The sequence below is a fragment of the Mus caroli genome, unplaced genomic scaffold (assembly GCF_978045245.1).
Source record: "Mus caroli unplaced genomic scaffold, Mus_caroli_1 scaffold_8, whole genome shotgun sequence".
NCBI classification, from domain to species: Eukaryota; Metazoa; Chordata; class Mammalia; order Rodentia; family Muridae; genus Mus; species Mus caroli.
Genome location: NW_028227263.1, coordinates 116,854,097 through 116,867,176, shown reverse-complemented (window position 1 = coordinate 116,867,176; position 13,080 = coordinate 116,854,097). Strand labels below are relative to the sequence as shown.

General features: G+C 48.8%; 1 protein-coding gene and 1 non-coding gene across 2 annotated transcripts; both read left to right on the top strand.

Annotated features, from left to right (window-relative positions):
• Window positions 1–4,923: 4,923 nt before the first annotated feature.
• Rps16 (ribosomal protein S16) lies at window positions 4,924–6,912 on the top strand. The gene is made up of 5 exons (XM_021167407.3): window positions 4,924–5,057; window positions 5,198–5,299; window positions 6,403–6,499; window positions 6,589–6,636; window positions 6,720–6,912. The coding sequence occupies exons 1-5, from the start codon at window positions 5,010–5,012 to the stop codon at window positions 6,863–6,865; spliced, it is 441 nt and encodes a 146-aa protein (XP_021023066.1). The 5' UTR covers window positions 4,924–5,009; the 3' UTR covers window positions 6,866–6,912.
• Window positions 5,706–5,830, top strand: LOC115031666 (small nucleolar RNA SNORA40). Its single transcript, XR_003837331.1, has one exon. It is a non-coding gene; the product is annotated as a small nucleolar RNA SNORA40 (small nucleolar RNA).
• Window positions 6,913–13,080: the final 6,168 nt, after the last annotated feature.

The following is a 13,080-nucleotide window of genomic DNA, read 5'->3' as shown; positions in this document are numbered from 1 at the left end:
GGCCAGAACAGGCTGTATTTATTGAGGATGCTTCACAGGGATGGCAGGACCACTGACAAGCAGGACTTCAGAGCCTCAGTGAGCACCGTCAAGAAACACAGCAGTCCCTACCAACTGACTTTCCTCAAACCACCCTGATGTGGCTGACATTCTTAGCAGACCAGACTTGCTGAGCAGAGTGACCTGGTGTCTCCAGGTCCGAAAAGCTTGGAACAAGCCCGCTCACTTCTCTGGCCCTAAATTTCCTTATCTGCAAAATTTCTCTTATCTCCAAACGATCTTGCCCTAAAGAATGACATAGCCTGTAAGAGCTCTGTGTGCCAGTTAGAAAGACATCCCTTCAATCAGATTTTTATAAGATGTATGTATGCATGTATGTATGTATACAAGTGCTCTATGTGTATGTATGTATGTATGTATGTATACAAGTGCTCTATATGTATGTATGTCTGCATGACAGCAGAGGGACATCAGATCCTCTTGTAAATGAGCCACCATGTGGTCACTAGAAATTGAACTCAGGACCTCTAGAAGAACAGAGTACTCTTAATTGCTGTACTCTCCTCATGCTTTTTTTTTTTAATTAAAAATTACTGGGGGCTGGCGAGATGGCTCAGCGGGTAAGAACACTGACTGTTCTTCTGAAGGTCCTGAGTTCAAATCCCAGAAACCATATGGTGGCTCACCCGTTATGAGACCTGGTGCATCTGAAGACAGCTATAGTGTACTTATGTATAATAATAAATAAATCTTTAAAAAATTATTATATTTGCCGAGTATGTTGGGTCATGCCCAATCCCAGCATTCTAGCATAGCACTTGAGAGGTGGAGGCAGCTGGATCTCTGTGGCTTCAAGGCTAGTCTGGTCTACAAAGGGAGTTGTAGGTCTGCCAGAAACACATAGTGAGGACCTGTCTCCAAAAAAAAAAAAAAAAAAAATTACTGGGGCTGGAGAGATGGCTCAGTGGTTAGGTGCAGGAGCACGTGCTGCTCTTTCAGAGGACCTGGGTTCAATTCCCAGCACCCACATGGCAGATCACAGCTGTCTGTAACTCCTGTTCCACAGATGGATGCAGGCAAAACGCTAATGCCTATAAAATAACCTATAAAATAAAAATAAAAATATCTATCCATATCTATATTTATCTATCTACCTATCTATTATTTTATTTTATGTGGATGGATGTTCTACCTGTATACATATCTGTGTACCACATTTGTTCAGTGCTGCAGAGGCCAGAAGAAATTGTCTAATTCTCTGAAATTACAGACAGTTAGTTATAAGGTTGGGGCTAAGGCAGGAGCATCATTAGAAATTCCCAGCCAACTCAGAATACATAGCTGGCTTCCATAGACTGGGTATGATCTTGTAATCTCAGTATCTAAGAGACAGAAGCAAGAGTATCAGGAATTCAAGGGCATATGTTTGAGGCCAGCCTGGCCAACAAAATATCCTGTTTCAAAACACTCATAGAGTGTGCTGGAGAGAGATGCTCAGCAGTTCAGAGATTGTACTGCTCCTGTTCAGTTGTGATGTTCTGTTGGGAAGCTCACACTAACTGTAAATCCAGGAGATTCGATGCCTTCTTCTGACCTCTTTGGGTACCTGGGTACCTGACTTCTTTGGGTCTGTACACACACACACACACACACACACACACACACACACACACACAGGCACACACAGGCACACACAGGCGAGAGGGGGAGGAGGGTAGAGGAGGGGAAGAGAGTGAGAGAGGGAGCATAAATCTTTTTGTTTGTTTTTTTTTTTTTTTTGGTTTTTCGAGACAGGGTTTCTCTGTATAGCCCTGGCTGTCCTGGAACTCACTTTGTAGACCAGGCTAGCCTCGAACTCAGAAATCCGCCTGGCTCTGCCTCCCGATTGCTGGGACTAAAGGCGTGCGCCACCACGCCCGGCTCTTTTTTGTTTGTTTTTTGAGACAGGGTTTCTCTGTGAGGCCCTGGCTATCCTCAAACTCAGAACTCCGCCTGCCTCTGCCTCCCACTACCATTGCCTGGCTAGTAAAAGAAATCTTTAAAACACACTCAAACGCCGGGGATGGTGGCCCACGCCTTTAATCCCAGCACTCCGGAGGCAGAGGCAGGCAGATTTCTGAGTTCGAGGCCAGCCTGGTCTACAAAGTGAGTTCCAGGACAGCCAGGACTATACACAGAAACCCTGTCTCGGAAAACAAAAACAAAAACACAAGCCGGGCGTGGTGGCACACGCCTTTAATCCCAGCACTCGGGAGGCAGAGGCAGGCGGATTTCTGAGTTCGAGGCCAGCCTGGTCTACAAAGTGAGTTCCAGGACAGCCAGAGCTATACAGAGAAACCCTGTCTCAAAAAGCCAAACAAAACAAAACAAAACAAAAACAAAAACACACAAACAAAAGGAAAAAAGATGCGCCCTTTCCTTAAGACACTTAAAACTGGGGCTGGTGAGATGGCTCAGTGGGTAAGAGCACCTGACTGCTCTTCCGAAGGTCCGGAGTTCAAATCCCAGCAACCACATGGTGGCTCACAACCATCCGTAACGAGATCTGACTCTCTCTTCTGGAGTGTCTGAAGACAGCTACAGTGTACTTACATATAATAAATAAATAAATCTTTTTAAAAAAAAAAAGACACTTAAAACTGGATGCCGAAGTACATACACATCTGTATTCCCTGAACTGGGGAGGTGGAGGCAGGAGGATCAGGGATTCAAAGCCAGCTTCTCCTTAGCTATCTTGTGACTTCCAGCCAGACTGGACTCCAAAAGAAATTGTGGGGTGGAGCAGGGGAGTATGGGGTGGGCTGTAAGTGGGTGGGTGGACAGAAGGACCCACCAGGGTAGGACAAAGTATTTTACTGCCACCTGCTGGAAGTTGACAAATATAAATCTATGATGTCCAGGACAAATACTGTGCTGTGTAGCCATAATATGTCTGCCCACCTCAGAGTTAGCCAACGCACTCAGCACATTTAGAGTAGATCAGCACCTGGCGAAGAGCAAGCGCTGTTTAAGTGTGACTGTAATCAACATAATTATCACTTTTGTGTCTGAAAGACGTTTATCTGCTGAAGGTTGGGGTAGTGGGTCAGAAATCCAGAGCACCAGCCCTACTGTTTCCTGTGAGCATGTTCAAGCATGCATAACTGCTTGCTTGCAGAGCCCAGTGGTTTTCCCCTAATTTCCCAGCTCTAAGAAGGAGTTACCACTGCCAAGGCATGGTCACACCAGTGTGGACAGTGCTATGCTTTGGTTTTGGCTGGCCTGGAGCACTGACCTCTAATCCAGAGATCCACTGTGTGTCTTCCATCTTATTACATTCTAGTGTGTGTCTGTGTGTGTACGCCTCGGTGCACATGTGGAGCTTGGAAGACAGCCTGCAGGAGTTTGTTTTCTCCTTCTACTATGTGAGTCCCAGGAACCAAACTCGGGCCCTCAGGCTTGGGCACTTCGCTAGCTAGTTTCTTTCTTTTCTTTCTGAAGCAGGGTCACATGTAGCCCAGGCTGGTCAGATATTCATAATGAGGAGAGGATGGCGTCGGTACTCCTCCTGACCCTTCCTCCTCCTTCCAAGTGTTAGTGTTACAGGTGCACATGACCATACCTAGTCTTTTTGTTGATAACTCTGCCCTCCAAAAGTCTCTACACCCCTTAATGTCTCCACACCCTGTGCTGCAAGGGAAACTGAGGCAATCCTGAGAAGTGACTTAGAACAATTCTCGGGTGGGTACTATGAAAAAATTAAAAGCTGGTTTTCCTCAGGTTGGTGGGCGGAGAATTCTGTGGAGTAAACACGTAGAGCAGAGGATTTAGAGGAGCATTACCGTCACTTGGAGGTTGGAAAGATGGCTGGTTAAAAGCACTAACTGCTCTTCCTAGAGAGGACCTGAGTTTGGTGACAGGTACACAAGTTGGGTGTGGCTCAGACACCCTGCAACTACATTTCCAAGGAGATTGGAGGCCTCCCTCGGGAACCTGACCTCCAAAAAGTATTAAATCTTTTTTTTTTTTTTTTTTTTTTTTTTTTTTTTTTTTTTTTTTTTTAGGTTTTTCGAGACAGGGTTTCTCTGTATAGCCCTGGCTGTCCTGGCACTCACTTTGTAGACCAGGCTGGCCTCGAACTCAGAAATCCGCCTGCCTCTGCCTCCCGAGTGCTGGGATTAAAGGCGTGCGCCACCACGCCCGGCCAAAAAGTATTAAATCTTAAAGCTAGGCTATTTGGAGGATTCTGGATAATGATCTAAGATAACTGCCCTGAAGACAGGTCCTGAGGGTAGTTTTCTAGGGGAGGGCCAAGCTGGGAGAACAATGTCCCTGGAGCAGTTGCTGGGGAGAGGAGCCACCAAAGAGGTAGTTAATTTTGGCAGCGAAAGCCGGAGACTCTGAGGAAAAAAACGTATATAAGGCACAACCAGGAGGCAAGAGAAGTTTATTTAGGAGAGCGTTGAAAAGGGCTTTTAAGGGGTCAGGTTTCCCGGGAAGAAGAGGAAGGCAGTTCTGGTGAAAGGCAGATTCGCGGTGAGGGAAGGGCTAGGGAAGAGGGCTCTGGAGGCAGGATTCTGAAAAGCCAGCTTGACTTAGCATAGTGGATGCGGGAAGACTCCGATGGGATGGGGATCCTGGGAAAGGGTGGGAGGAAGAGGGTGAGAATCGGCCTGGAGAAGCGCCGAAGGAGAGCATCGAAGAGCAGGAATGTCTATAAGAACTGGCCGAAAGTCAAGAACAAGGCTGCGGAAAAGTAATGGAAAAAGGAGGCCAGCCCCTCCCTCCCGGTCCCGCACAGCTCCGCCCCTTCCCCTCGGACACCGCCCCCTCCCTTGCCTGAAGGCGTTCCCGCCGCAATTCACACGTCCCCTCTAAGGCTTCGACGTCTGCCGTAAAGCCCGCTTCTGTCGTGACGTAGCGCTCAATGCGCCTGCGCAGACCCTGAAAAATCCGCTGGGTTGGCCTCGCGCTTTCCTTTTCCGGTCGCGGCTCTGCGTGGTGAGGATCTCGTGCTTGTGCTCGGAGCTATGCCGTCCAAGGGTCCGCTGCAGTCCGTGCAGGTCTTCGGACGCAAGGTGTGCCAGGGGCGGCATGGAAAGAGGCGGGGGTGGGGAGAGGGGTGAGAAGGCCCAGGCTGGGTGACATGAGGAGCTGGGGCCCACTGAGCCAGGGGCCCGCGCTCACACGGCCCCGCCGTCTCCCTCGCCCTTCACAGAAAACAGCCACGGCTGTGGCCCACTGCAAACGGGGAAATGGGCTCATCAAGGTGAACGGACGTCCCCTGGAGATGATCGAGCCGCGCACGCTGCAGTACAAGGTGTTGGGGTCGGGCACGGGCGTCCGGGTGGCGAAGAGACTGAAGGGAAGGCCCCGGGATGATAGGGAGCTGAGGTGGGGGAGGGAGGATGGCTTACCTCGCGGTAGATCTTAACCTGGGCTTGGTAAAGATGAAGTCGGAGCTGGTAAAATACATGAAAACGTGGGCTATTCTATAACCTCGAAGCGAGGGGCCCGTGGCCAGGGGAATAGCACAGTGTATCCGACCTGATTGACGATTTCTGGTCTAGAAGTATGAGTTTACAGCTCCTGTGTATACTCCTAGCTCCCTGGAGAATAGCATATTACGAGTTACGAATCCAAAGCGCCGCCGTTTAGGTCAGCATGGGGCTACAATGTGGAACCTTGAAAATTACAATAGGAGCCCTCTGAAATCTAACATTAGTAGCACTTGTATGAGTTTTTGTTGAATTAGTGGACAAAAACTGAAAAACAAGTGCAAGAACAAATCCTCTTTTGCAACCCAGAACTCATTGTTGTATGAGTTTTGGTACATGTAAGAAGGAATATCATATCCAAGACGATGCACTGTAATGGTGATATTGCCAATAGATATTGATGATAATGCCACTAGGCCCTCACGCTTAGTCTTAATCCAAGTCTGTCAGGTGACTAAAAAGGACACAGTTGGGCTGTCAGGTCTGTCAATTTATTTGAAGGATTGGTGTGTGTACCCTGTGTTGTGAATTGGGCAAACACCAGTGATGGAGGTGGATCTAGGCCTGCCACTCGGGGGGCTTCTGGATAGACTGGTCCTAGGTGCTGGACATAATTTGATCCAAAGAGAAGATGGAATGACCACTGTGAGAACAGTGGACCTATCTGACCTTGCTTCCTGTTTGGGGAAGTTCATAGTTGCCTGTCACTCCATGACTCCAGCTCCTCGGTGTCTCAGGCCCTCTTCTGGTCTCCATGGGCACATGTTCATGGGACTCTGAAGAGCACAGGGATCTTAGGATAGGCTGCCTCCTTGATGCTAGTGATGGTGGGAACCACACAAAGGGAGATGATGAATGCCCATGGAGGGTGGTTAAGTCAGGCTCTGATTTAACTCCTTAACCCCATATTTTCCCATTTCTTTAGTTACTGGAGCCTGTTTTGCTTCTGGGCAAGGAGCGATTCGCTGGTGTGGATATCCGGGTCCGTGTGAAGGGTGGTGGACATGTGGCCCAAATTTATGGTAAGTCTCAGGATCTAAGCCTATGGGTGTGAGGCAGCTCCTGGAAGGACTGGGTCTTCACAAAGCTTTTTGGTCATTGTGTCTTGCAGCCATCCGACAGTCCATCTCAAAGGCCCTGGTAGCTTATTACCAAAAATGTGAGTGAGAGCTGGTCTTTCATTTCATGGTGGGTGGGCTATGTGGTGGGACCAAACTAAAGGTCTTGTCTATTAATCTCCAGATGTGGATGAAGCCTCTAAGAAGGAGATCAAAGATATCCTCATCCAATACGATCGCACCCTGCTTGTAGCTGACCCCCGTCGCTGCGAATCCAAAAAGTTTGGAGGTCCTGGTGCCCGTGCCCGATACCAGAAATCCTACCGATAAGCCCATCTCAAGGATCTTTGTAATAAACATCCTAGGATTTTAATGTTCCTGTTTTTGTGTTGGTCTCTTTTTGTAGTATTAGTGGTTGGACAGTGCAAGAAACACCCTTAGTAAGTGGCACTATGGAGTAATGGCTGCCTTCCAGATCCAGAGCATTTGAGCTCTGTTTTTGTGTGTGTACGTTTATTTATTTATTTTTTACTTTTTGTTTGTTTTGGTTTTTTGAGACAGGGTTTCTCTGTATAGCCCTGACTGTCCTGGAACTCACTTTATAGACCAGGCTGGCCTCAAACTCAGAAATCCACCTGTCTCTGCCTCCCGAGTGCTAGGATTAAAGGCGTGTGCCACCACGTTTAGCCCTCTCTGGCCTTTATGGTTTGAGATGGCAGGTAGAAGGCTTAGTTTGTTTCCCTTGTGTGGAATGCATGGTGGGCAGAGCCCGGGTTTTTATGTTTAGGGCTGTATGTAAATGCATGTAGACATTAGAGGGCCATCTTGGATGTTCAAGTGCTGCCCACCTTAAATTTTATTGAAAGATTGTTACTTACGTGTATGAGTTTTGGTAGGTAGGTGTGTATGTATGTACACCACATACCCAATTCCTGCAGAGGCCAGAAGAGGGTGGTGGGCCCTTGGGATTGGATTTACAGACTGGTAGGAGTCACCATTTAGATGCTGAACCCAAGTCCTCTAGGAGAGCAGCCAGTACCTTGTTTAACTTGGAGCTAAACCTTGGAGCCATCTCTCTACTAGCCCCAAGATTTTTTGAGACTGTATATACATACACTTGAGGGAGGCCAAAGGGCAGGTTGAACAAGATCTCTCACTGAAATCAGGTAGTGAGCTTCAGGTGTCTACATGTCTCTACCTCATTTGCACAAGGATTACAAGTGTGCAACCATGCCAAGCATCAGTTCATTCTTTTTTTGAGACAGGTTTCATGTATCTGTATTCTGAAGCCAGTTACATAACAGCTGGTAGCTGGCAAGTGGGTGATAGGAACTGAACCTGGTCCTACCCAATACCAAGCCTTGAGCCCTTCCTGATTTTATGTAACTCTACTCTGGGACTGAACTCTGGTCCTCATGCTTCCCAAAGCAAGCACTTTGCCAGTCAAAACCTTTTGGTTTTGAGGAATCTGGCTATGTTATGCTGGGCCCAAGCGATCCTAGTTCCCCACCTCGGTACAGGACCTGAGTGTACAACTATCATAGCACACTATCAGATCTTCTGTTCTCTGCCTACCTTGTTTTGTCTGGGAGCAGACCCAGGGCTTTGCACGAGGTGAGAGGTGAGATGTCCCTGCCTTTTTGCACTTCACTGAGCTGTCACACTTCATAGCCTTTGCTCATCTGTAACTCTAGGGCTCAAGAATGCCTCAGCCTTCCAAACCCTGGGACTTGTAAAGTGCCACACCTAGCCCTGCTGAACACAGAGTCGAGGAATGAGGCCTGTAGTCTTCAATACAAAGGAAGTGGGTGCAGGTTTTAAAACATCAGCCAGCAGTATGGATATTTGATAAGGAAGGGCCACCAGCCTCCCATCTGTAGGTCAGGCAAACTCCATGCTCTTCTGAATCTTCAAATGATTGAGCTTAGGTGCTGGGGGTGGAGCCCAGCCTGAAGGCAGACAGTGCTCAATGTAGGGAGCCCATGGAGCCTGTCTTTACCTTAGACAGACTCAAGTGCGCACCTCTACCTGTGTGAGCAATTCACCTGTTGGGGGCACATGCTTGCTTGGTTTTTAAAGATTTATGTGAGTACCCAGTTGCTGTTTTCAGACACACCAGAAGAGGGCTTCAGATCTCGTTACAGATGGTTGTGAGCCACCATGTGGGTGCTGGGAATTGAACTCAAGTCCTCTGGAAGAGCAGTCAGTGCTCTTAACTGCTGAGCCATCTCTCCAGCCCCTGAGGTACTGGTTTTTGATTTTCTTTGTTTACCCCTGGCTATCCTTGAACTCTTATCTGAAGACCAGGCCTGTCTCTTCCTAGGATTAAAGGTGTGTACCAGTACTGCCTGGCCATTATGTATTCTTGGCACTTGCAAAGGGAAGGTAGGAAAATCAGAAGTCCAAGGTCATCCTTGGCTGTGGAGGTGAGTTCAAATTTGGCCTGACATAAACACTGTTTCAAAAATAATTCAGCCGGGCGTGGTGGCGCACGCCTTTAATCCCAGCACTCGGGAGGCAGAGGCAGGCGGATTTCTGAGTTCGAGGCCAGCCTGGTCTACAAAGTGAGTTCCAGGACAGCCAGAGCTATACAGAGAAACCCTGTCTCGAAAAACCACCAAAAAAAAAAAAAAAAAAATTCAGAGCCGGGCGTGGTGGCGCACGCCTTTAATCCCAGCACTCGGGAGGCAGAGGCAGGTGGATTTCTGAGTTCGAGGCCCGCCTGGTCTACAGAGTGAGTTCCAGGACAGCCAGAGCTATACAGAGAAACCCTGTCTCGAAAAACCAAAAAAAAAAAAAAAAAAAAATCAGGGGATGGAGAGATGGTTCAGGGGTTAAAGCACTGGCTGCTCTTCCGAGGGAATCCTGATTTAATTCCCAGCACCAACATGGCAGCTTACAACTGTAACTTCAGTTCCAGGGGATCTGACTCCCTCACACAGACAAACATGCAGGCCAGTGCCTAGGAGCCTCTGTGGATGTCAGTCTGTTATGTGCTCTTTGTAGAGGAAAATAGAATGCTAGGCAGTGACTCACTCAAGAGCACACAGTGGAAGCAGGAAGTGGTGCTGAGCCACAAAAGCAGGTGGAAGGGCCCAGGCCCTGCAAGCTGTGCTAAGAGGCTATGCTCTGCAGTCCTGCTTGGGGAGTGGACGGTTAAATCATTCAGCTTCATGGGAGAAACCCAAGCCTACAGAGTAGCCGGCCCAGCCCAGAGGGTCGGGTGGGTTTCTTGGGGGTATTACAAATTAGGATCTGGCCAGGCATGGTGGCGCACGCACTTGGGAGGCAGGGGCAGGTGGATTTCTGAGTTCAAAGCCAACCTGGTCTACAGAGTGAGTTCCAGGACAGCCAGGGCTACACAGAGAAACCCTGTCTCGAAACACCAAAAACCAAACCAAACAATAACAACAACAACAACAAATCAGGATCTGCTGGTGGATTGTTAGGTTGTCTTGTTCACATACACCTCTGAGATGTGATCCAGGGACCTCAGGAACCAGAGCCAACTTTCTGTCAAGAAAGTTCTGACTTGGCCTAGAAGCAGTTTTGTGGCCTGCAGCCAGTGAACTACACTAGTGAGTACTGGCCTTAGAGGGTACCAGGCTTGCATGTCAGTTGAGGTTCATTCACACAACTAGGAGATTCACTGCTGAAGACCACACATAGCCACTGTCCTCAGCTCACATACATGTAGTTTTTTGTTGAGACAGGGCGTCATTATGTCGTCTTGGCTGACCTAGAACTACTTAGGTAGACGATGCTAGCCCCAGATTCTCAGAGATTTGCTTGCCTCTAGGGTACTGGGATTAAAAGTGTGCCTACACATTGGACCCAGCAGATAGGTCATTCCCATAGTTGAGAAAGGCTCCATGAATAGCAATGACATCTGGCAGAAAAGTGGAGTGGGGTTTGCTGAATAGCAAGTAGATGCCTGGCTCAGTATTACTTGACATGGTGGCCCTGTGATGGTGAAGGGGGTATCCCTGAGAAAACTTAGTGGCAGAAGTATGCTCTGCAGCAGCTAAAGGCAATGAGAACCAGAGAAGGGTACGTACCCCACCCCACCCCACCTGCCTTTTTTAGAGACAGGGTCTTTCTACATTGTTCTGACTGTCCTGGAACTCCCTCTGTAGACCAGGCTGGCCTCTAACAGAGATCTGTTTGTCTCAGCCTCCAAAGTGCTGGGGTTAAAGGCATATGCTATTACGCCTGGCCTGGTGTCACTCTTTAAGAAGGGCTTTTGCTGTGTTGCCAAGGCTGGCCTCAGGTATCCTCCTCCTGCCTCAGAAGCAGCTGGGACTCCAGGCACCGACCATATTATTACTGTCCTCTAACTCCTTTTTGAGCCTGACTACAGCTGTATGCAGGTTGATGGGTGGGCAAAAGCCCTCCTGGTCCTGGTAATTTGGGGCTTTGAAGCATAGATAGGAGCTGGAGTGGGAAAAGGAATGGAACTCATCAAAGTGAGGCGGGGCTGAGGCTAGCCTGGAACCTAGAGGCACAGCTGGAACACATCTGGAGAGGGGAATTGCTTTTCTTCCTCTTGCCAGGCTCTGGAGCAGACAGCCCTTTCTCCCTCCCTGCCTCCTTTGAATGCCGGGAATTCCGGCGCCGCTGGGAGCCCAGGCCAGGCTGGGAACTTTCCTACAGCTGGGGGTGGCTGGGAATGTGCAACTCTGCAGAGGAGGGGAGGGCCAGCCTCAGTTCTGACCATGGGGGAAGCCTCCAGTCACCAGGGTCTAAGGGGGAACGCAGGACTCAGCTGCTAGGGAGCCCCCAGACAAGAAAGAGTCCAGGCCCAGTGGGCACAATGGCATTCAGTAAGTAGGCAGCTCCTTGGGCTGGTTGACTCACAAGTTCCCTCTTGTAGCCCTGGTGGCTCTTGGCACTAGATGGGCAACTCAGGCTGAGAGGATTTGTCCCTGCTAAGCCCCTTCCTAAGAGTGAGATTAGCTATAGCTAGGTAAGGCACCTTCTTTGTGTCTGTCTCCTCTTCCTATTTTTTGGGTTGAGAGTAAGTCTCGCTCTGTAGCCCAGGCTGTTTCCTTATCTATAATGCTTCAAAACAAGGAGCTGGAGAGATGTTTGTGGTTAAAAGTGGTTACCACTGCTCTTACAGAGGACCAAAGGTCAGTTCCCAGCATCCATGCTCATAACTACCTACCCACCATGTCCAGCTCCAGGGGGATCTGAGCCTTCCTATAGACTCCAGGGTCCCTTGTGTACACACACATACAAAATTCAAACAAACCCCCCCCACCCCGACAATGAAGGACTGGGTTGAGATGAGGTGCAACGTCAGAGCACTCGCCTAGCAAGTCCAAGGTCCTACATTCAATGCCCAACACTGCAAACAACACAAAAGCCATCCTCACCCTCGGCCGTGTCGGGGAGATAGCTCATAGCCAAGCTCTCCAAAGAAAAAAGCCCCCGTTTGGTTCTCAATGCAAAAGAAAACCAAGTAGAACCCTCATTAACCTGTTAGGGATGCCAAGGGCCAAAACAGGATGAGCTCAGAGTGACAAGCTTAAAGCCAAAGCTCCTTTGTTCTAAAGCACAGCCTCTGGCTGTGAGCCAACGGCTAACAATCAGATTCCTGAGCTCCATAGGTCAGGACTGGACCTTGTGTGTGTGTGATTAGACTGACTCCCTGGTGAGTCACGGGTTAAGGTGTCCCTGAGAAGTGACAGGATATGTTTACTGAATGCTAAGCTCTTTCTGAGAAGTGGTTAAAACAGGAAAGCCAGAGCTCTTCGAGGAATGTCGCACACCAAATAGAACCCTGGCACGAGGACGGATGCCTTAGAATCCTTGGGAGGATTATAGACAGTGAAGGAAGGAGCTGGCATTCTGTCATCAAACAAATTGTTTAAATTATGCTGCCCTGCAGACCACTGCTGGGCGGGGGTAGGATTTAACAAAAAATACCCTTTGTCTCCACTACAAACTTGAATTATTCTGTGGGAGGCAAGAGTATACTGAGGAATTACAGAGGTCCCAAATGAGGAGGGGTGTGGGGTGTGTGTAGGGAGGTTGGACACAATAGTCAGAATATTCATGGGAAAGGGGGGCCTGGGTGTTCCCAGGAAAACCAAATGAGGAACAGAACTCCCACAACCCCATCCTAATCTGCCCTGGTGTCAGCATGGAAAGGTCCTGAGGTTTTTTTTTTTTTTTCATTTTTTTTTTCTTCAAGACAGGGTTTCTCTGTGCAGCCCTGGCTGTCCTGGAACTCACTCTGTAGACCAGGCTGTCCTGGAACTCAGAAATCCACCTGCCTCTGCTTGTCGAGTGCTGGGATTAAAGATGTGCGCCACCACGCCGTGAGGTTTTATGGTACCTGGAAGAACCCTATGGGGGGGGGGGGCGCACTGATAATTAGAAAATGGTGGTAGTAATGAGGTGTGTAGATGAAATGGGTAGATGGATAGATGGATGTGTGGGCAAATAATGGGTGGAGATACAGATGTAGATATTGGATACATTTAGATGGGAGAGTGGAATGGGTCAGAGGTGGGATGAAGGATATAGTTGGATGGATG